General features: G+C 35.4%; 1 protein-coding gene across 2 annotated transcripts in view; it reads right to left on the minus strand.

Moving 5' to 3' along the window:
- Nucleotides 1–8,494: 8,494 nt before the first annotated feature.
- The window catches only part of LOC107592658 (cell adhesion molecule 2-like), a 308,856-nt gene continuing 292,915 nt past the window's right edge, over nucleotides 8,495–24,435 (minus strand). Inside the window, exons 9-11 of one of the 2 annotated variants that reach the window (XM_016282196.1) lie at nucleotides 9,923–10,045; nucleotides 9,704–9,809; nucleotides 8,501–9,223 (exon numbers count right to left, since the gene is read on the minus strand). In XM_016282196.1, coding sequence (XP_016137682.1) covers nucleotides 9,118–9,223; nucleotides 9,704–9,809; nucleotides 9,923–10,045 — 335 coding nt within the window. In that variant the 3' untranslated portion in view covers nucleotides 8,501–9,117. Of the gene's footprint in view, nucleotides 9,224–9,703; nucleotides 9,810–9,922; nucleotides 10,046–24,435 lie in introns of both variants that reach the window. The other variant, XM_016282197.1, reaches the window with a different exon arrangement.

Below are 24,435 nucleotides of genomic sequence, written 5' to 3' on the forward strand. Positions count from 1 at the left end.
GCTGTTCAGTGCAGTTCGTCTGCGAGTGACGCTGTTCAGTGGGGTTCTCCTCGGGGTTACGCTGTTCAGCGGGGTTCGTCTGCGAGTGAATCTGTTCAGTGCGGATCGTCTGCGAGTGAATCTGTTCAGTGCGGTTCATCTGCGAGTGACTCTGTTCAGTGGGGTTCTTCTGCGAGTGACGCTGTTCAGTGCGGTTCATCTGTGAGTGACGCTGTTCAGTGGGGTTCTTCTGTGAGTGAAGCTGTTCAGCGGGGTTCGTCTGCGAGTGAATCTGTTCAGTGCGGTTCATCTGCGAGTGACGCTGTTCAGTGCGGTTCGTCTGCGAGTGACGCTGTTCAGTGGGGTTCATCTGCGAGTGATGCTGTTCATTGCGGTTCATCTGCGAGTGAAGCTGTTCAGTGGGGTTCATCTGCGAGTGACGCTGTTCAGTGGGGTTCATCTGCGAGTGAAGCTGTTCAGTGTGGTTCATCTGCGAGTGAATCTGTTCAGTGCGGTTCATCTGCGAGTGACGTAGTTAATCTAGAATATTTCCATAGGCTATACACATTTAGTCATTTTAAATAAGGTCGATATGTATTGTCTTGTAGAAATCTTAAGATTAAAAGAACAGTAGACATGTTTATTAATTTTATTCATTCATGTCACACATTATGAGTTTTCTGACACAAAGGTAAATTTTTAATTGACTATTAAACTGTTTCCTAAGCCGAAAAAGCAAGAAGCCGACAAGGCCAACAGTTTCTCTGACTTTCGAGAGCCCTTCCCAGATCCAATTACCTCCATTCATACCTTCCTTGCCTGGCCCATCTTCTAACACGAGGGCGAGGCCTCCATCCAGGCGCATGAAGGGGAGACAGAATTATGTTGTATTTCTTGACATTGGAAATGCAGTAAATTCTCTGACTAGAGGAAACGTGACTGGAGGCCCTTTACCATCCGTCCTCGGCAGTCCAGCAGCACCAAAAGGCGATCAGCATGGGAAGAGCACGTGCAGTGATGCTGCTACCTTTCTCTGCTGCTGACAGGGCTGGGGTTTTTGGCATCAACAATTGGTATTAGAGTCCAGGTTAGTCATCTTCCACATGCTTTCATATATGACAAAAATAGACAGCGTTTTATTGTTTGTTATTTACAGGGAGGAGATGAAATCATCAGAAAAAGAAGAAATCTGTTCAAAAGAAGAAAAAAAAATCTATAAAAAATGTATATAAAATAAAAATTGTGCATTAACAGTTGTTTCTGCTTCACTGTCATATTGCTTGAACTATAGGCTATGGAAACGTGTTTCCACCACGGGGTGAAAAATATAATGCGGAAATTGGGAGTTTTTATTTCACAATTCACACTTTTTTTCTTGCAGTTCTGAGAAAAAAGGTCAGAATTATATAGATATAAACTCTAATTCTAAGAAGAAAAGTCAGAATTGTATGTAAGCTTGCTTCCACCATCAATTCTTATAATTCTTCTTATAATTGAGTTTATATATCACAATTCTGACTTTTTTCTCACAGTTTATAAAATGCATTGAGAGCTATAAACTGGGAATTCTGAGAAAAAAACGTCTGAACTGTGAAATATAAACTCGCAATTGTGAGAAAAAAAGATGAATTGAGAGATAAAAAGTCAAAATTCAGACTTTTTTTGTAAACTCAGAATTCTGAGAAAAAGTCTGCACTTCGAGATATAAACTCTGATATAGAATAAACAGACTTTGTTCCTTGTAATTTCGAGTTTACAACTTTTTTCAGAATTCTGAGTTTAAATCTTCAATTTCTGTTCGTTTTTTTCCGCCATGGAAGAAAATACTAAAAAAGGTAGGGAAAAAAAACTGAATTGTGAGATGCAAACTTAGAATTCAGAGAGGAAAAAAAAGTAAAAATGCAAAAAAGTTTTTTTGTAGAGTTTGTATCTTGCAAATCAGATTTATTTTTTTTTGTCAGATTGCAGTTTTTCTATTTCACAATTCAGAATTCGAGAAAAATGTCTGAGTTGCAATTACCCTTTTTATTTATTAATTTTTTTTGTTCTGTGGCGGAAACAGGCTTACGTGATGTGCAGTAAAATGAGCTGAAGACCTCATCACAAATATCTGAATCTCTAACATGCTGTATACTAAATAAAAGTCTTATTATCTGCAGGAGGGAAAATCTCCATTTTGAGGACCACAGTCTTAGTGAACATGTATTTAAAGATACATATTAAGATAAAAGTTGTGTTTGGTTTGCCCTCCTGCACTGAGTTTAAATAATCTTCCATGTCTAGGGAACACTGAATTTAATCAGTAGAAAAACCCATTTTCTGTTGATCTGTCTGTCTGCTCAAGGTCGCTGTGCCTAGTCATTGCCATTTCAGTGTCCGTCATTAAGCTAAACACTGACAACTGGGTACGTTCGTGGTCTTCTGCGAGTGTATCGATTGCTCCTTATTTTGTTAAAACTAACTCGATTTAAAACACCGTGAAAAACTTAATCATTTATCTTTTAATTGTAATTACGCTGTGCGGCCCGACAGGTTCTTAGCTTGGTTCTTAATTGTCCTTTCAAGGTGATCTCATTTGTTTACCTCCTCCATGCATACTAAAGATCTCCAAATTACTTATTTTGTTTTGTTTTCCTCTCAAAGGTCTTTAATGAGGTATGTGCTTAGAAATACTCCAATGGCATAGCTGACTTGCCATACAATGACAGGCGGGATAATCCACTGTAAATCATGTGAATATAATCATAGATGACCGAACAAAACAATGAGATTAAATGCAAATTTAGAGGTGCTGGTTAACAGGCAGTTGCCGTTTCAGGCTGTTATTGGGTTAGTTTTAAAATGATTTTTCTCTACATAATTGTGCTGCTTTGAAACAGTGGCACAAAGGGCCATTGATGACTGGTTCACTCAATAAAAGCTGACAGAATATACTGATGGTGTGTAAATAGAATGATATAAATAACAAAAAAGATATTGTGTATATATAAACTATAATGTATAGTTTGTAATGTATATTTTTACAAAAAAAAAATCTGCTTGTCTTGCGAGAGTCACGACGAATATAGAGAGAAAGGTATTTCAGAACTTTCAGCAGTTTAGCGCAATGTCACATTTGTATTACTTTGCGAGCGGAGGTAAACAACCACATTTGTTAGCTCTCTAGTTTGTAGCACTGGTAAGTCCTTATATTTAGTTTTGGAAAGTTTGTTTCATTCTAATGAATCATTCTGTGCTAAACAGCTCTCTCTCATATAGCTTTAGAAAGTCTGATTCATTCTAGTGAATCTTTCGTCCTAAATGAACCTGTCTCTCATACATCAAACAATTCTACATGGCAAAAAACTCTTAGAGTTTTTGTCTTGTTTCTAGTCCAAATATCTAAAAATTCTTAAATCAAGAAGCATTTTAAGTAAAAATTATTGTCTTGTTTTCAGAAAAAGTAAAAATTTTGTTTTTCCTTAAAACAAGCAAAATTATCTGCCAGTGGGGTAAGCTAAATTATTAAACTCACTTAATTTTGACTTATTTTTACTTGTCTAGAAAATGCTTCTTGATTTAAGAATTTTTAGATATTTGGACTAGAAACAAGACAAAAACTCTAAAGTAAGAAAAGCATTTTTTTTGTAGAGAGGTCCGTTTACAAGTTCACTGCACTACAAAAAAAATGCTTTTCTTACTTTAGATATTTGGACTAGAAACAAGACAAAAACTCTAAAGTAAGAAAAGCATTTTTTTTGTAGTGCAGTGAACTTGTAAACGGACCTCTCTACAGTATGTAGCTTAGGAAAATCTGATTCATTCTAGTGAATCAGTTCATCCTAAACAAACCTTTTTCTCATATGTAGCTAGGAAAATCCGATTAATCTGTTAGTCCTACTTCTCTCTTATGTAGCTTTGGAAAGTTCTAATGAATCAGTTTGTCCTAAACGCACCTCTCTTACACAATATGTAGCTTTGAAATGTCAGATTCAGTGAATTCAGATTCAGATAATTCTAGTGAATTAGTTAGTCTCAAATATTGCCCCTTCTCCCACATGTAGCTTTGGAAATTTCGAATCATTCTAAGAGAATTAATCAGTTCATGCTGATTGGACACCTCTTTCATGCAGTATGTATAGCTTTGGAAAGTATGATTCGTTATAGTGAATCGGTTTATCCTGAATAGTCTTCCTTCTTTTATATGTATATTTGGAAAGTCAGATTCATTCTAGGAAATCGGTTCATCCTAAACATACCTTTCTCATATGTAGCTTTGGAAACTTTGATTCATTCTACTCTATTTGTTTGTCTTAAACACATCTCACTCATATGTAGCTTTGAAAGGTTGGTTCATTCTAGTGAATCTGTTTGTCCAAATATACCTCTCTCATACAGTATGTAGCTTTGAAAAGTCAGAATCATTCTAGCGAATCAGTTTGTCTTAAATAGTCCTCCTTCTCTCATATGTAGCTTTGTAAATTTCATTTGATTCTAGTAAATCGATCAGTTTATCCTAAATGGACCTCTATGGTAATTAGTTTTGGAAATTTCGATTCATTCTAGTGAATGAATCGGATCTTCCTAAATTGACCTCTCTTATATAGCTTAGGAAAGTATGATTCACTTAATTGGTTCACCTCAAACGGACATCTCTCTTATACAGAATGAAGCTTTTGAAAGTTTGATTCATTCTAGAAAATCAGTTCTTTTAAATTGCCCTCCATTTCTCATATGAAGCTTTGGAAATCTGATTCATTTTAGTGAATCAGTTTGTCCTAAACAAACCTCTTTCTCATATGTAGCTAGGAAAATCCGATTCATCTGTTAGTCCTACTTCTCTCCTATGAAGCTTTGGAAAGTTTGATACATTCTAGTGAATCGGTTAGTCCTAGACATACCGCTTTCTCATATGTAGCTTTGGAAAGTTTGATTTATTCTAGTGAATCAGTTCGTCTTAAATATTCGTCCTTCTCCCACATGTAGTTTTGGAAATTTCGAATCATTCTAAAAGAATGAATCAGTTTGCACTGATTGGACACCTCTTTCATGCAGTATTTATAGCTTTGGAAAGTTTGATTTATTCTTGTCCTAAATGGACCTCTCTCTCTCTCAAAATGTATGTAGCTTTGGAAAGTCAGACTCACTGGTTAATTCAGATGGTTCTTGAATAAACAGATTCGGAAAAGATTCAGTGTTTCGAGTCCCGATGTGTATTTTCAGTATGTCTTTGACACGAAATTACAGAGTATTTTTAAAAACGTATAATTCATAATTAAATGCATGTTTTCAAGTTTGATGTTGTCACCCTAATTGGAATTATTTATTCATTTAAAAACCCAAACCCATTTACTGTAATTGTAAACTGTAAAAAAATGACCGTGAATTTAACGGTAAAAGACTGTAAAAATGCTACAGTAAAAACCTGTTAAATGGTTAACGGTAAATTCCCTTACTATATACGGTGAAAAACTGTATTGGACATTCATTTTACGGTAGTATACTACAAACCCGATTATTTTGTTGAAATAACTATGTTTCTTAGTTTTTTTCCTATCAGTTTTGTATATTAGGGTAGTGTGTTACACCTAATGTTGTTAAATTAATGTTTATTGTGTTATTGCAGTTTCATGTGTGTTACCATGATGGTGTTTAGTGTTTGTGTGAATGACACTGTGCACCTTCTATATATGTTATTATTTAAAAGCTACTTGTGATGGGCTTTGGTTCATCATGTGACTTTCTCATTGCCACCTGCATTTGGTGGTTATCAGTGTATTACAAAGGTACAGAACAGATTTCAGATAGGTTAGTATATTAACATTATATCAGTTAATGAAATTACGGTATTTAACTGTAAATTTAAGTTAAAACCGTAAAACCTAAAACGTTGCTACCATATTTTGTACTGTAAAATTCCGGCAACCACAGCTGCCGGTTTTTTTACCGTAAATTTTACAGAATTTTTTTTACTGTGTAAGTAACATTCATTGGAGGCACAGAATAGAAATCCACCCTGTTTCACAAAGAGATTTTTGGCCTCGCCGCTGATTTGAAAACTCAAACTACAGTCAAACAGCAAACTGGAAGCGGGCCAAAAAATATTCCATGTTAACTGCTCTGGGAAAATATCAATCCTAATAATTAAGTCTCTTGGGATTTAACACAGACGGCAAATTCCGACAAGCTTGAGATGAATTAGTAAAACTCTTGCAATAAAAGATGAGATATAACACATGGGAGACTGGGGCTACTTGTCACACTGCAGTGTATATTTCTCAGGGTGGGTTTATTTTATGAATTAGTTCATTTCTATTGAAATATTTTGAATATTTAACCAATATTGTCCAGGGGAAATGATACAGCTCATTAAACACATGCTGAGTAGAACATGTTGTTACACTCAAAATCTGCCATTAAATATCATATTATAGGTTCTAGTCTGTATTAACCATTGTTTTGGCCAAAAATATTGTGACAAAAGGCTTAATAAATAAATGAAACCAATAAAAATGTGACCGCTTGCCCTAAGCTGACATTTATGAGTCTTTCAGTTAAAATCTACCTTTATTATATAGTTAGATTCTTGTCTGAATGCATATCAGTGTGATTTTATTGTGTTCAGTTACCCAGCAGATATATCAAAAATATAACATGATATGTTAGTTTGCAGAATGTAATTAATTAAAATGGTTTACATTTATGACAACTTTGAACTAGATGTTTGAACCTCTGATTCAAACACATAGTTACTGTGATATACTGTCATCTAGCAACAACTAGTAACTAAATACTCCTTCCTTTGACAGAATGGCAAGATGAGCATTAATTTTAAGATTACAATGATTATGATGAATATTAATAGTATTAGTGGTAGTAATACTGTTACTAAACATCTTCAACAACTACAATAGCTCATGTTCTGTTTATAATCAGGTTTAGTTTTTTAATTTACCCAGAGCCCCGAATGACCATTAACTCCAAACTTGTCCTTAAAAACCCATATTAAAATAGATAAGTTTCCATTGTTGTGCTGTAAAGTCTATCCATTTTTAATGGTTAATTCCATCAACTGAAGTTGACCCACAAGCATTAACTAACATTTAAACACACAGCACACAATCTTTGCGAGCGCAGAGAAATGTAATGGTTTTGTGTCGGTTATTCAGTTAAGCCTCAGTCTAGATTTAAGGCTGAACACACTGCATTGCTCCTTCCCAATTTTTTGATCTCCTCAAATCCTTTCCTGTAATTTCTCTGCCAACTCGCACTATGGATTACGTAAAGCTGTCGCCTTGGTGGCACAGTGGAAAGAAGTACAGGATTTGAAATTTTCATCAGAAAGCCACTTAAAGTTGGAAACCATAAACAAAGCTTTGAGAGAAGAAGAACCTCCACATTCTCATGCACTGGGAGCTTCTGGCTCTTGGGGGCAGCATGTAGCCACGAAATTCATAATACAAGCCCATTTCAGAATGTTTAAAAGATTATTCCAACTCAAGGATCTGATTTACTCATGTATTAAGCACCTAAATACTATAATGCAAGCATTAGACTGTGTGCAATTTATATTAATAAATGATCAAAATAAAAAGTTTTATTTCTTGTATTTTTTATTTTAATTAATAATATATAAATTACATATTTATTATAATAATATATTTTATATAATATAATGTAGAATTAATATACTATAATAATACAATTACATATGTGATATTCATATTTTTATTCCAACATATTTGCATATTCATAATTTTATTCAAATTAGATATTGAATTATATGTGATTTTTTTTACATATATATATGTGTGTGTGTGTGTGTGTGTGTTTAATGTTCAGACAGACTTATGTGTTGCGTGAAGAAGAAAACACAAATCTGAGTTTGTGCATATTTTACTCAGTACTCTGAGTTTTTTTTTCTTTTCTTACAGAGGCATAGTTTGAAAAAGTCAGATATTTAATGTAAAAGCAACCTCACACATTTTCCCATACAGCAAAAAACAGTAAAGCAAATCAAAAGTTCTTAGAAAAATGTCTTCGTTCTAGTTGATGTTATAAAGAGTGAAATAAAGTATGAACACTGGAAACATTGTTTCGTAAAAACGTACACTGAAGATTACACTTCTCCAGAGCTTCAATGTGTGGTCGTATGTTCTGCTGCAAACACAAAGGCAATAATGGTGATTGCTGTTCTGACCTTCTCATGAACAAACGATCCTATCTGTTCACAAGCTTAGAAAAAGCACTAATAGTAATGTGTTGTGTTTGTCCATCAGATTTTCCCAATAAATGAGTATTAATGACAAGTATCCGTCGGCACATACTTAATATAGAGAGGCTAAAATGGAAATGCACACATGTAGCATAAAACAGAGCAATAAAGAATTCAAATTTAATTAAATAGACAGCTTACTAAATGCTGAAGTATACACATTATATACATTTCCTGGGTTGGGAAAAACAAACCAACAAACAAATATTTTCTTCACTAATATAAACTAAAATATGGGACACTTGAAATAGATATTTTGACATTTGTTTTCTCATATATATATATATATATATATACGGGATCCTATAGTTGAACAATATTCCACCAATAATCACTTAAGCAAAGTAATATACAGCAATATTAACAATGGTCAGTCAGCAAATCGAAATGAAACAATGCTGAACTTCCATTCAAACGTCGAACAAATGGCCGCTTAGATCAATTCACAAAGCGAGAACAAAAATTCATTCACTCGAGTGATAAAAGACAAATTCAATTAGGCTCTTCTTTTCATCCTGAGACTGTCTAAACCAATGACATTTTACAATGACTTTGTGCTTACGTTTGATACATTTTCAGGTTTGAAATAAACGCTCGGAGCTGGGTGGGGGGAGGGATATTAACAGTGCAAGAATATACAGACAGGTATGATGGAAATAGAAAATAATCTCGCTTCTAATGGTTACACACCAATTCTCATTTGTGCTTCATCGAGTTCCTGCCACTTTCAATCTTCCGGCTTGTTTCGGGTGTCCGTACATTACATAATTGTCTGTATCTCTTGGGAACATTCTTTATTACAGGGCATACTTAAAAAAAACACACCCACTTTTACAATGGAAAACAACAGACACGCACACATAAACAAAGACAGTACATGATATTTACATTATACATCTCACATATTCTTGTCTTAAAGCGTAATTATTGGCAAAGCCAAGGTTTTCCGACTTGAGATGAACCACATTTCTTGCCGCTCCCTGGTAATATCTGTAAAAAGGTATATAACAGGCACAGTGAGGGTGGTTGAGAAATCAGTATTCACTGGGAAATTAAATGAATAAACACAGCAACAAACATGACAAGCACATGTCTGTATATTTTGGCACTTGGCAAATCAAACGGGGGTCATTTTGGAAGGGTGGGATAGGGTTTTTTGGCCTAAATGGACCTGGTGTTACAGTTACAAACTCAACAGATTTTTTGTTTTCGATGTATTTTTATTTTGTTTTGGACGATTAGGATTGGTTTAACCAAAGGCAACATTCTTTTGCAGCAGGTGGCGAGTCAAATTTGGCCTTAAAGAGGTTCGCAAAACAACTCTGACTGGAGTCGAGGAGACAAAGAGAGAGAAAAGCCAGACCAGACTAGTGCTGTGAGGGAGCGGAGCGCTATAACGCCTCCTCTGCTGGCTCGCAGTGTTGCCGTGAAAATACTGAACAGAAAAAACAGAGGTGCTAAATGAAGTACTCTTTCTTTTCCTCTGCATGTGCGTGGTTCCCCTCCGCATTGATGATGGCAGTGTCTGCGTCAGGGGCGTCCTCCGCTCCTTTGGCCTCATTGGTTAAGTATGTCCCTGTCCACACAGTCCCACATAGGTCACATAGACACATGAGGTACAACAGTGGACATGTTCAAGCATTTTGCACACTATAGGTGAGGGGGCGAGAGAGGGGAGGGAAGCCGTACCTTTGTGCCTGGCCAGATATCGGCCCAGGACGATGATGAAGCACAGGGTGATGAAGACCACCACAGCCACCACTCCGCCGATGAGTGCGTGGTCGGGGCCGGGCTGCGTCAGCGCGTTGGGATCTGGAGGAGGAGGAGACGGAGAGCACGGCGTGAGAAGACGCTTTGGATTTGTGCTCTAAACACCAGCGGAACAACCGCTATAATTAGCCAATTATGGGTCGTGTGTTAATATAAGACGCGCAGACTCATTACTTCCCACAGTTCACTAAATACAGTGGTAAGCAACTCAGCTGGAGCAGGCAGTCATTTCATTTCTCTGTTGATACCACTCATCTTTTCGCTGAGAAACAGCACAGCTTTGCTGATTTGAAACCATTGCTTTTATACAATTTACAAACCAAAGGCCAGATTTACTATACAGGGGGCCTGGTTTACACATGGTATTAAGATGCATTTTGGTTGATCGGATCACAAGTAGACAATAGAGACACATTCCTGTTCACACCTGGTGTTTGAATCTGTCTCTTTGTCACTTTCAACCACTTTCCTGATTTCTGTGAGGAGAGAGTCTATGGGCGGGTGCACGTATGCAGTAGCCCCTCACTGCAGAACACAAGATCCAGGGGGCGTGGTTGGATCCACATCTAGGGGGTGGAGATTGGTAGGTTTAGGGGTGTAGATGGGGGGGTTTAGGGATCAGGGGGTGGAGACGGGTAGGTTTAGGTATATGTAAGGTGGGAGGAGTTGGATCTGGATCCAACCACGCCCCCTGGATCTTGTGTTCAGCAGTGAGGACCATCTCAATGTATGGGCTTTTTCTGATCTTTCGATGTAGTGAAATAAGTGATAAGCGAAAAAAGCTTGCGCAATTTACATAAGAACATTAAAGGAGACAATGGAAAACGATACGCAGAGCAGTAGCTTTCGTTTCTGCTCCGACAGTCACAAAACTATTCTGAATGCTGTGTTAGAATTAGGGCTTGTATGAGAACATTGTGCTTTTTACATTTTTACCTTTAAAATAGTGGTGTCAATCGATTAAAACAATTAATTAATCGCACATTTTTTCTGAAATTAATTGCGATTAATCGCAATTAATCTCAGTTTATAAAGTATAAAGTTTATAAATATACTTTTATATTGCAATAATTTCACATTCAATCTTCAAATTAACGTAGAAACAACAAAGACAGTATATAGATGAATCCTTAAAGCTACAAAAGATATTGATTTCCTCTTTTTCTTTTGTTCTTTGATTAACAGGCACCACAGCAACTGGGTTATTAGGTTATTTTGGCTGCTTTAAGAGCTGCCGCTGCTGAACATGATGCGGATCTGAGACGCATCATATTTTCTAACAACTCTTTACCTTTTCTGACCCACTTCAGGTCATAGGCTACGTTTACGCGACAACGATGTAGTCAAAAACGGAAACGTTTTTCCCTTGCGTTTTTAAAAAGTTGCACATATACACGACAATGTTTTCAAAACGATTTGCGTTAACACATATCCGCGAAAACAGCCAAAAATGCTATATTACGTATGCCAGGCCAGTAGTTGGCGCTGTCACCTTGTTAGTAAACAGTACATGTGGTGAAGTGACGATTATATGTTGTATATGATGGGTCTCTGCTGTTGGTTGTAATATTGGTGAAGTAAATCCACACTTTGCTGAAGAAGCGTTAGCTAACTCTTGAGCAGCAACAACAGTACAATGTACTCCGCCATTGTTGTGTATGTTTGTTCGCGCTTGCCTTTAAAATTGACACGTACTGCGCATGTCTACATACCTAACACGTGCTATGCACGTGCATGATGTAACCTTTTTCAAAGATTCCTGTATTGGGTGTTTACACAAAAAAAAACGATAACGGTGGCATTTTCAAAAACTTTTTTGAAACACGTTTTCAAAAATATGCGTTTTCAGTCCCCAAAACGCCGTTGTTGTGTAAACGAACAGGCAAAACACATAAATCGTTTTCCATTTTTGACTGAAAACGTTGTCGTGTAAACGGCCCCTTAAAGTCTTTACCAATGAACTGACAAGTTGAATCGGGTGTGTTTGATGAAGGAGATTGAGGGAGAGATGAGGGTGCTGTGGTGCTCCAGGACAGTTTTGAAAACCACTGCATTTCGGAGACATGTTCTTACATGTGACTCATATATAACAGATACTTGTGTACATGCATGCACAGTTTTAAGGCAGCTTTAATCGCCTTTTTGGTAATTTCATGACTGAACTGACGACATAACTATGACATTGCATGCTCGTAGTTTCTTTTACACTTTAATATGAATTGATAAAGGCTATAGTGCGGACCGCCGCATTTGTGCGTGCAATTGACGAGCACAGTGTAAGTCTCCCATTTGATGTGGTTAATTGTGTTAAATATTTTTAATCGTTAAACTGATAAAATGAATCGCATGCATTAATGCGTTAATTTTGACAGCACTACTTCAAATCAAACTTATGAAAGTTTAAATCCCATCTGACTAGTATGCTTCAGTAACGTCCAGTAATGTTTAAGAATTAGGCCAGTAAGCAGAAAGGAGGTGGTCTTTAGTGGCTATTCGAAAGCGTTCAACCACATGAACGTTTACACTACAAAAGCAATCCGGTTGAATGTGTATGCTTAGTATGTCCTCCAGAACTTAAAGTATACTGCTCTGACCCTTCTTGCCACTGAGTGTACAAGTTCATGACAAATTTTCACATCTGTGCTGAGGACGACCTCCTTAAATGCTCTGATCTTTAATGGGGAGTGTTGCTCAGCTTGTCTCTACAGAATCTCTCACAGCTGCTCAAGAGCGTTAAGATTGAGTGAAATACATGTCCACTGAACTGGAAGAGGTTAAATTAGTTTATTTTGCTTTGGCTATATAATTCTAGTGGTGACAACAACCATGCATGTCACTTCTGCAGGCTGCGTCATACTCTGTGAGATAAAGTGTCACTCTTTTCATAGCTTTTGCCAGCTCTGAGACATTTGCATGTTATTTCTCCTGCTCTTCTTCTAGCAAAAATTCACTCATCACTAAATGAAAACTTAAAGTGAAGACCTGATTATTTCAGGAGCCCATTGTCCATTGTTTTTGAATGTCGGTGCTACTTCTGCTATATTTTCACACTTAAAACAATAATTTGGTATTCCTCTTGTACCATTGTTCTCTTTTATCCTAAGAAATAAGTCACCTGTTCTCTCTCAAGTGGTTCCACTGCTGCCAGCATTAAGTCCGAGTATGATTCAGTGGGCTATATAACACTTTTAATTGTCAGGAAATTACTTGTCTTTAAAAGTTTTGGATCAATATACTTACCTGTTGATCAAAAATAGCCTTAAACCTATATACTTTTTTTTTTAGTTAGTAACTTTCAGGAGGGTGTACTCATTTTTGCAACAACATTTTATCACTTTGATAAGAAAATCTTCTTTTGCTGAATAGTTTTGGCATTCTTCCTTGGTAATTGATCAAACAGGCTTGTTGGAACCATATGCCATCCCCATGCAGTCAAATCGAGGAATTGCAAACTGGTGTTAATGCCATGCCGTATCACAGAAACATCCCCAGTAAGTCATGCTGCTTTGAGTTTTGGAGCCCAAGCAACATCAATTCAAATCCAATGTTCTATACTGATTTTCAATAGGTAGCAGGAGGGAGGGGGATTTATCATTACAAACGAATGCTGAGCAGCTACAAAAGACCTGTCATATCTCACACATCCCTGTGAGGACCACAGTGACTCAATTCTTGCAGATATACAACAAGTTTAAAAATGGCAGGGGTTGCGGCAAGCTGATTTGTTTCCTGGGTTTAACTTTGAGTGAGCGAGCGCAGGCTAGGGTGAATTAAGTCGCCTCTGAAATTCTACTGAATAAATCGCCAACTGGAGTCGTGAATCTTAAGCCCCCACTTCGGATAGCGTAGTATGCTAGACAGATAGTGCTTCCACTGCCTGCCTCAAATGTAGAAATATAGAAGTATTAGTTCACCCCAAAATTCTCATTCTTTCTTCCATGGAACATAAAATGTGAATTTTTAATGAATATATATTCATATACTGTATATATATATATATATATATATATATATATATATAAAATTTTCTTCCATGTAATGAAAGGAAATAAGGACTGGGAACGAACGTTATATTGTAATTCACTGCAAATTTGGTCCCCTGCATGCTGTTTCAGTGCAGTGCCTACAGTGAGTTAAACCAGGTAAGTAAGATTAGCAAACAAATCATTCAGGGTACGTTTACACAACAACGTCAAACAGACAACTGATTGTCAAAATGATTTCCGTTCACACGTATCCATGAAAAAGACCTAGAACGCTGTATTATGCATGCCAGGCCAGTAGTTGGCGATATCACTTTATAAAGAAATACTATGTGAACAGGTAAGACACATGTGCATGACATCACCATTTTCAAAAGTTTGTCGTCATGCAAATGACGCATACAAACTTTTCCATTTCTAGTTGAAAACAGTGTCATGTAAATGCCCCCTCAGATCCATTTTATGAACTGGAATAATTGATTCACTAAAAAGATCCATCTTAAAATGATTCGTTCAGGATACTTCTTACAAGAAGGTTTTCAATGAATTACGACTTAAATTTTGGCTTGGTTTTCCACTTTTATGATACTTTGATGGGGATTTTGTAGGGCTGGGTGATAAAATAATACAATTTTGAGTCGCGATAAAATTTGTGTCGAAAACGTTGATAAGCTCTGGACATTTTTACTCCATATGGATTAATCTAACAGCAGAAATAAATGCGATAACAGCCAGTCAGTGTTTGTCGTAAATAGGCTAAGTCTGCATATTCTGTGTGTCTATTCGGTTTCGCCTGAAAACCCAAACTCAAACACGACGCACTCTGTGATTTCAGCGTCTGTGTCTCAATATATCAGGACATGAACACATGTACTTCATCTGCAGAGCTGCTCTGCGAGTCACTTCACAAGCATTACTCCATTTCATTTGAGAAAAACGACTGTCAAACGACAGCCTACACGCTGAAACTCAAAGTAACTTAAACCGAAAGACCTTCAGAGCAAACTGTCAAAATAAAAGTCTTGTTTAACTTGAAGAAATTATGACAGAAATATATTACTATTGTAAAAATATATTACTAAATGTAATTCTCATGTAATAATAATACAAATAATAATACTATTTTTAAGGAATATAATACAACCTGTATATATTTCACTCATTTATACAGTTGTACAGTGCTGTAAACATTTGACAAAAAATAAAAATGCAATGTTTTGTAGTAAATTAATTATGTTTTCATTTCATTACATTTTAAAAGATGGATTAAATTGTTAACATTTTATTAATTCATTTAATTAGACACCATTTTTTTTAAATGATAAAATTGTATTCAATCATAAAAGGAAAACAGAATTTAGGGGAAAATAAAAGAGATTTCATGGGGCACCACAAAAGAAAGTGTGTTCCACAGAAGAAAGTCAGTCATACAGGTTTGGGACAACATATGGGTGGATAGGAGTTACATTTTTGGGTGAACTGTGCCTTTAACCTTGCTTGAAGGGCACAGGAACATTTTTATTTTTTTTGTTTGACCTGGAGCGATCGTGTCCTGACACAGCACCTTTGGCCCTACGTTGGGCGCCATTTCAGTGCTTCTGCAAGGGTGTAAACTTTAACTATGTCTTTATTACACTTCGAACTTGCTCTCATTAGCTCATAGTGATGAATGTCTCTCGCTTCTGCCGCGCTTGACAAAGCGACCCTGGGAGATGTGTAGAACCGGGACTTCTGCAGACCCATTTCTAACACGTAAATGAACCCATTTAGTTCAATTAACATTGTGCTTTGTTTTGAGGCAAAAATAAAAGCCCTGTAGAAATTAAGTTCAAAGAATGGTACACTTTATTGGAGGCTGTTCAGAATGGAGTACACTAATCTTGTCTTGATTTAGGAAGATTTGCTATAACCCACTCTAATTTTGACAGCCTAAGGTGTGTTGTATTTGTCGCTTTTACACATACACAGTCAGATATCAGATCAGATATAACTTGCTATGGAGTTGGCAAAGACTATTTCAAATATATGGTAATTTACAATAAGGTTCATTAGTTAATATTGGTTAATGCATTAACTAGCAGCTATAGCAGTTATTTGTTATAGCATTAATTATTAAAAATACAACTGTTTATTGTTAGTTTATGTTAGCTCATGTCTGTTAAATACTATTAAGAGATACAACTTTTGATTTTAATAATTAGTAAATGTTGAAATTAACAAACAGATTAATAAATGTATTTTTTGTTAACAAATGCAACCTTAGTGTTACCAGATATATAAAGCTCATACTGCATATAAAGCTAAAGCAGTGTTTTTTTTTGTTTTTATAAGTCATTGTGGATGAAAGTGTAAATGCTTCATATTGTAAATCTAAATACATTTAAGAAAACTGTTATGCTGGTCAATAACATTATTTATTTATTTATTTATTTTCAGAAAGTTTACATTGAAAGCTGTTCAGATTTAAACATGGGTTGGATAATTTTCAGTGCCGTTATAGAAAACCAACAATAACGTAAAAAGAATAAAATATCAGAAAATATCATGATATTATCTTGGAGTACCATGTAAATACCATAGTGTGTGTATATAGTTCAAAATATATATGATGGTATCACTGCTTGATATTATGACTGTGCTGTACACTGTACATAATCCTACTTCTATTTTGTCAGACACGCTCTATTTTAAAGTTGATAATTTATACATTTCTACATATACTGTACATCTTGCAGTTGAATAATTTAATTTTGTGTGCTTTGTCAAAACTTGGGGAATTATGAGGATGTGTACATTTAATAGGTCTCTAGAATTTTTTTAAAGTCACCATTTAGTGAATTCAGCTACACATATAGTACAGTAGTTTATTCAACTCCTTATTTACATATTGTCTGAATGTGCTTGTTGAGGAAGATTGATTAAACTTAAATTTGATTTGGGGTGAAGAGTGTGAAAAAAAGTTGAGAAAGCTCAAAAATGCTTTTCAGTTGGTTGCTTTGTCTTTTAAAATGAACTCAACTTTCTATTTTTACAGTTTACTGCCAGCACAGTACTTGGGTTGTGGTATAAACATGGACATGGGCTACAAAATGGGCTTTAGCTTTCAAAAATAATAGCGGGTCTACACAGCATAGCCATTATTGCTGCAGATGTCTTTCATTTTCTCATGAATATGCAGTTTGATAATATAGTTCAGTTTATGCACTGCATTAAGTGCTTCCAGCTCTAAGTGAATGAGCTGTGTAGCGGTTACATGATTTCAAGCTGCTCTTCCAATCTTATTTTTCTCATTTAAATAAGCCCCAGGAATTATATACATTTACAATTTAAAATGTTTATTTTATTTCATTTATTCTCATTTCATTAATTTAATGCATCCTCGATTAATCAAAGTAAATTACCAGTACAATATTGTACAGCGAAAGGTTCACAATAATATTAATAAATGCCAATTGCTTATTTTAAAAGACATTTTTGGAAAATATTTATTTCATGTTACCACTTTATATTTGACTGAAAAACATTCCGTAAAATGAGCATCTGTAACTAAAGTTGGCAGAGCGTCAGCAAAGGGTCGATTCCTTTGAACAGACATGACAGAATAGAAATCACTTTGATATCTCCAAATGTATTTGGTCACAGAGTGACAGCTTGCTAGCGGAGGTCAGAAGCATGTGTATCTTTCTGTTGATAGAGCAAAGACACGTTTTACTCTTTTGGAAATGGAACTCGTTTGTGAAAGTAAAGCCTCGTTCAGTAGAAATTCCATTAGAGATCATTAGTCTCATTCAAGGATGGTGACGTGGCCAAAGACGTACGTCATTGCGCTTGAGCGTTAATGAATGCCATTAAGATCTCACATGTGAAAGGCCGGAGGCACAGAACGGATGTGTTTTATGGCACACACATACCCAATCAGAATCTTCATACATTTTAAATGAACATTTGCATCAAAATAAATCACTGGGGAATTAATTCATGTTGACTTCTTGCTTTACAATTTGTGGCACAGACTCTGGGAAATTGTGCATAGAAATGTCTGTGAAGATATAGGCAGCGCTTTTCATTTAAATTATCATTGGAACGTTTCAGGTTCAAAACAAGTTAAGCCCTATCGACAGATTCTGAGGGTTGCTGTTGATTAACACAGAATACAATTTCTCAGTTTGTAAAAACAAGCAGAAATTGTGGTTACATTAATGCAAGGCTGGAAGGTATTTTGTTATATTTATTATACTGATATTTAAAAAAATATATTTGATCCAGCTTTAAATCATTCTTTTAAATTTTAAAAAGTTAATAAACTTTCATTCTTGGTGTCTATGCACATATTGTGCATTTATCGTCAACTCGCTGACCGATAATCATTTTCTATCGTAATCAGCATCTTGTGACAGATGAATAAATCTTGCTTTGAACTGGTAACGTTCCTCAAAGTATGAGCTGTGTTCTAAATACAGACGACACCTGAGATACTATCTTTACATGCTGCATGTAATCGCTGTCATCTCCACACACACGTTCACTGTATTCCCAGTGGAATAATGGTGTGGGTGGCATAAAATATGATTAGGTTTTTAAATACAAATCACAGTTGCTAATCATTAAAATCAGTTCCCTCATGGGAGAGCAGGCTAAGGAAAACTGACCTAAGATAAATAGTTAGAACACATCGAGGTGGAACATTCAGCACAGAGACCGCAGTGAAAGAGACGATCAAGCTGAAAAATCAATGGTTCACAAAACAAAACAAAACAGGACAGGACAGAAACTGCACATACAAAACAAAACATGTTTTCAAAAGGCCATTCCATGCATAGACTGATGCGTTATAATAATATGTTTTTATGCCAGCGATTCAACAGCTGCAACTCAGTTCTAGTGAGCTACACAGAAACTAAAAGCTTTGTGTTTATGCCTTTCAAATGGTCTACAAGGACACTGAGCTATCTTCTAGAACTTAGTCTTGGTTTCTTAAAGGGGTCATATGACGCTGCTAAAAAAGAATATTATTTTGTGTATTTGGTGTAATGAAATGTTTATGCGGTTTAAGGTTAAAAAAACACATTGTTTTCCACATACTGTACGTTATTGTTTCTCCCCTATGCCCCATTTTTCTGAAACGTGTCGATTTTTACAAAGCTCATCATTCTGAAAAACGAGGTGTGCTCTGATTGGCCAGCTATCCAGTGCGTTGTGATTGGCCGAATACCTCAAGCATGTGACGGAAATGTTACGCCCCCTACCATACTGTGATGCCGTGTCCCGGCGCGACAAGACAAAAACAATAAAACCCATCACAAACGAGACATTTGTAGCATCCAGTGGGGACATAATTACTGATTATAATGACTTATACTGTCTTTTTACGTGTTGCGTTGTATCGCGCCGCGTAAACATAAAACCATGTCTGCATTTGTATAAAACACACTAGCCTATATATTTTTGGGCCTGTTTACACCTGGTCATTTCATGCATTTTCGCTGATCGGATATCTATCGGATTTGTTAAAATGTTTCCATTTACACTTGGCCACATAAATGTGTCGTCGCAAAACGGATATAAATCCGATCTTCAATTCCTATATTTAAATTTAACGAAGTTCACGTCAACGAAATCAAAAGATAAGCACTGCATTTTATTAATTATAAGCTCATTTCAAGATCAAAGACTGCAATAGGAGAGCGCGCGGCATCAGCACTGGAAAGATAAGTTTGTCTTACTACTTTTAATGAAGATGATTGTGTGTTGACTGCGTCTTACTTTCTGTTTCATTCGCAGCAGTTTGCACGTCGGCTTGCTGAAGAGATACTCAGCTACTCGTCCGCAGAGATGCGTGTTGCATTAGCGCAGTCTGACTAATGTCATATAGCCTGTAACACGCTCTCACACGTTTATTATTTTAACATTTTGGGAGGAGTAAAATTTACATATGTGGTTTCAACAACCAGATGCATTTACACTTGTTGAGTTTCGTCTGGAATGCGGCCCAGACCACCTCCTGAAGTGGTTTGAGCAATCGGATTTATATCCGTCTCGAATGCGTTTCGGAGGGCACCTGGTCTTTTCACGATCGGATAGCTATCCGATCGGAAAAAATGCATAAAGTGACCAGGTGTAAACAGGCCCTTTGTGTCAGTACATTATTGGCACATTTGAGCAGCATTAGTAAACTGTGTAAATATAAAGAAATGCCAAATCACATGCAGGTTTTTTCAGACTGGAGACCATAATGGTGTAGTAATTTATTTTATTATGATATGAAACGTCCAATTTTCCTTTCAATAATGTTTTTTAAAATATTGCAAGAATTTCGTGATACTAAACGTTTTATTAATTGTCATAGCAAGTGATTTTAAAAGTAGGATGTCGCACTTTTTATAAGATGACTGAAAATTTTACTTGAATTCGTGGTTTATTCTTACTTTTGGAAACCTAATGTTGTATAATTACTATTATTATTATTATTTCTGTTGTTTCTAGAAGTAGTAATTTTGATAATAGTCAATAGAAAAAATATAACCACACACACATTGTTTGTCCACAGAATAATTACACATTATTAAATAAAAAGCGTCCCCGCACGAACCTCTAACTCTGCCAGCAGGACCTCAATTTCAGACTCAGTAAAGTTTTTATTTTTCTTTGTGCTCGTCATTCTCAAGCATAGAAATTCGGATATTGTTGTGTGCTCTTTTATATGGTAATGATATTAATTAGGGGGCGTTTACAAGGCGGAGATCTGACACCAGTCATCTGTGTACAATTACAAGATCATTTGCGATTTATAAATGTCACATCTGGAAGAGAGGCGTACGCACGTGTTTTTGTGCGCACGTTCGTTTTCTCTGAATCGCACTTACGCACTTTTGAGAAATGATCTTAGAACAAATTTAGGACGGCTTATACGTAACATTTTATAAAATGAGCCCAGCGTCTCCACGACATGGCGGCGGCGGCAACAATACTACAGCGAGAATAAAAGTTACACCTTCTTTCTTTGCGTATACATTTGGGCGGCGTTATACAAATCTTCCCACACAGTGACGTAGACATGTGGGGGCGTGTTTAAATGAGGGGTTTTAGGGGGGCGTGGACGAGTCTTAACTTTTATAAAGAATATCTCTTTGGGTTTGAGATTTTAGTCTTTACAACTTTAGGGATCTTATCTATTCACGAACAGCTTGTAACACTCCAAAGAGAAAGGAAAACTTGAAACTATGAAATCGCATCATATGACCCCTTTAAGATTAATTCTGTGTGGATACTGTGGATAATAAAAGAAAACAGAACTAATGACAAGAGGCAGACTTGGAATAGAGTTTAAACCTCCCAAATATAATGTTTCATCAGAACTTTAAAAGATTCATTTTTTTGCTCAAATCTTTTCTGGGTCAATGACGTCTTTATTTATTTATTTATTAAAATAATACCAATAATAATAATAAAATCATCAACAAGTATTTAATTCATATAATGAATTGAATGTACAGTTTATTTAATTTAATTAAAAAAATTTTTTTACATTTCCGAATTTCTTGAATTCATTTTGATATCTCCAGAAGGGTAATATATCAAAAATGTTAAGGTGGTATAACCATCCTGTGATGATACAATAATTAAGTAGCATTTAAATATAATTTATTAATTATACAATTATCAAAAGTATACAATAAATAATTATACAAAAATTATACAAAATAATCCAAGTTTTTTTACTTCAATATCAAACGATATACAAAATTATATTGTGGGTGAAGAAATTATACAAAAGTATACAATATCGTTTATTTTAATACAAAACATGGTTAGTGTCAAATAGTATTTCAAGCCAGTGAAGCTGAAGATATTTTTACTATATTAATGCCAGTTTAGTCATTTGAGTTACTAGCCTCTTTATCTAATGCAGATTGAGAGAACGGGCATGGCAAATTGGGACATTGGGTCTCATTCACTGTACGTACATTTAAATTTGTACATGAAATCTGTATACAAACGTTTTCACAAACAAACAATGATTCATCATCAACTTTCATACTCATATTTATTCTTAATTTATGAAAAAAATGTAGGAACTGAAACCACACATAAATAAAAATGCATGATATTTGTACAAAAAAATGTCCAAATGCTTTATTTTATACAATTTTATTACTAATTTTTTAACAATGACTGTCAAAACTAATGATTGTCATTTGTGTTAGAAAAACATTGTTAATCATTAACATTTACTTGGTTACACCACTTGACATTTGACACTGAAAATGCCTTTTTCGTTCCTTCCTGCATTTATTTATTTGGAAATTATATATATATATATATATATATATGGTTACACTTTATTTATAGTCCACTTAAGACATTCTATTAACTGTAAGTAACTTTGCAACTAGATGTCAGCTAACTCTAATTAGAGCATTTGTAGACTGTTAGGTTAGGTTTTAGTAGAATAAGTTGCCGTGCTTGCAAAGTTACTTATAGTCAGTAGAACGTCTGCTGAGCGACCATCAAAATAAAGTTTTAGCAGATATTAAGCAGGCACTACTAATACTCTAATGACTGCTAGTTGACTGCAAAGTTATTTATAGGTAGTTGAATGTCTAATGTGAACTATCAAAATCAAAATAAAGTGTTACCAAAAAAATAAATTTTATATATATATATGTATATATATATATATATATATACAGTGGGTACGGAAAGTATTCAGACCCCCTTAAATTTTTCACTCTTTGTTATATTGCAGCCATTTGCTAAAATCATTTAAGTTAATTTTTTTTCCTCATTAATGTACACACAGCACCCCATATCGACAGAAAAACACAGAATTGTTGACATTTATGCAGATTTATTAAAAAAGAAAAACTGAAATAACACATGGTCCTAAGTATTCAGACCCTTTGCTCAGTATTTAGTAGAAACACCCTTTTGATCTAATACAGCCATGAGTCGAAAACCTTTTAGTCCAATTTGCACAATGAGGAAAAAAAGGAATCTCTGATGTAAAAATGTGGAGGTGACGTGAAGTGGCAGCGAGAGAGATGGAGAAAGTCAGAGATGGGAAGAGAGGAAAAGATCAACATTGACGCTGTTAGTTCAAACGTGGCGTGACTGTTTCCGCCTCATTTTTTGCTGTGGGCTGAGTGTGTTTCCCGCAGGGTTTCTGATCTGGGTGAATCTCACGAAACCTGTCAAGAACATGTCTAGGCCACGTTTTTTTTACTTCAAAATCAAACGATATTCAAAATTATATTGTGGGTGAAGAAATTAAGCCTGTTTTTAGTGTTGTTGATGGGGATTTCTTCCCTAGTGGCTGATAATGGTACCACAAGCTACAAAACACAAAACACACTACCGTTTAGGGTTATTTAGAATTTTTTTTTTTATAAGTCTCCTATGCTAAGCAAAAACAGTAATATTGTATTACTGTGATTCCTGTGACGGCAACACTGAATTTTCAGCAGCCATTACTCCAGTTTGATGTTCAAGAAATTATCAAATTTTAGTTTTTTTTTTTTATGTTGATGTGCTGCTTAATATTTTTTGTGGAAACTGGGAAAAAATTTTCTTTTGAGGATTCTTTGTTGGATAAATGGTCAAAAGAACAGCATTTATTGGTAACAGTTTGTAACGTTAATATTTACTGTTCCTTTTGACCAAATGAATATTTCTTTGTTGAATTAAATAATTAATTTCACTATCTATCTATCTATCTATCTATCTATCTATCTATCTATCTATCTATCTATCTATCTATCTATCTATCTATCTATCTATCAAAACGTGCAGATAATATTTATATTTATTTATGCAGATGATATTTTGTTGTGGAGCAAAAATGAATGAATGAATGAATAATAAAAAAAAATCTAAAGTTCATTTTGCATCTTGGTTTCTTCCTGTAGCAAGGCATTGTATTTAGAGTAATTTTTTCTTTTCTTTTCTTTTCGTTATATACCTCTATTCAAGCTTGGCCTCATCTAAACGTCCAAGAAAAATAGAAAATAATTTCTATAGGTAGACTCATTTTGGGACACAATATATGAAGATTTGTCTCACATTCTCAAGTTCCTGATTAACTTATAATGTAGTTTTCTTTTGATTTTAGGGCGAAATTTGACCTGGAAATGTTTTTCACCCATCGGCCCTGCTTTAAGTATCACCTCGCCCAAACTATGCGAAACAGCTTTATTTGCCAGTTGATTTTCTATTTTTATTGTTGGTCAAGGATTCTCCTTTGATTCCCTAATGTTCAATGCTTAACTTCTACATCAGACAAGGGACTGTTTGCTCGTTTCGTCCTCCTGGACTTGAAACGCAGGCTGTTTTGATCAGTCTCTGCGTGGCGTGGGCCTCCCGCACCCTTCCTTTACACGTCTCCCAAACTGATCACCAATACATAATTAGCTCTTTTAAATAAGACCTAAGACTGGAGAGGAAGAAAAAGTT

This window comes from Sinocyclocheilus grahami, unplaced genomic scaffold (assembly GCF_001515645.1).
Source record: "Sinocyclocheilus grahami isolate Dianchi unplaced genomic scaffold, SAMN03320097.WGS_v1.1 scaffold156.1, whole genome shotgun sequence".
Lineage (NCBI taxonomy): Eukaryota > Metazoa > Chordata > Actinopteri > Cypriniformes > Cyprinidae > Sinocyclocheilus > Sinocyclocheilus grahami.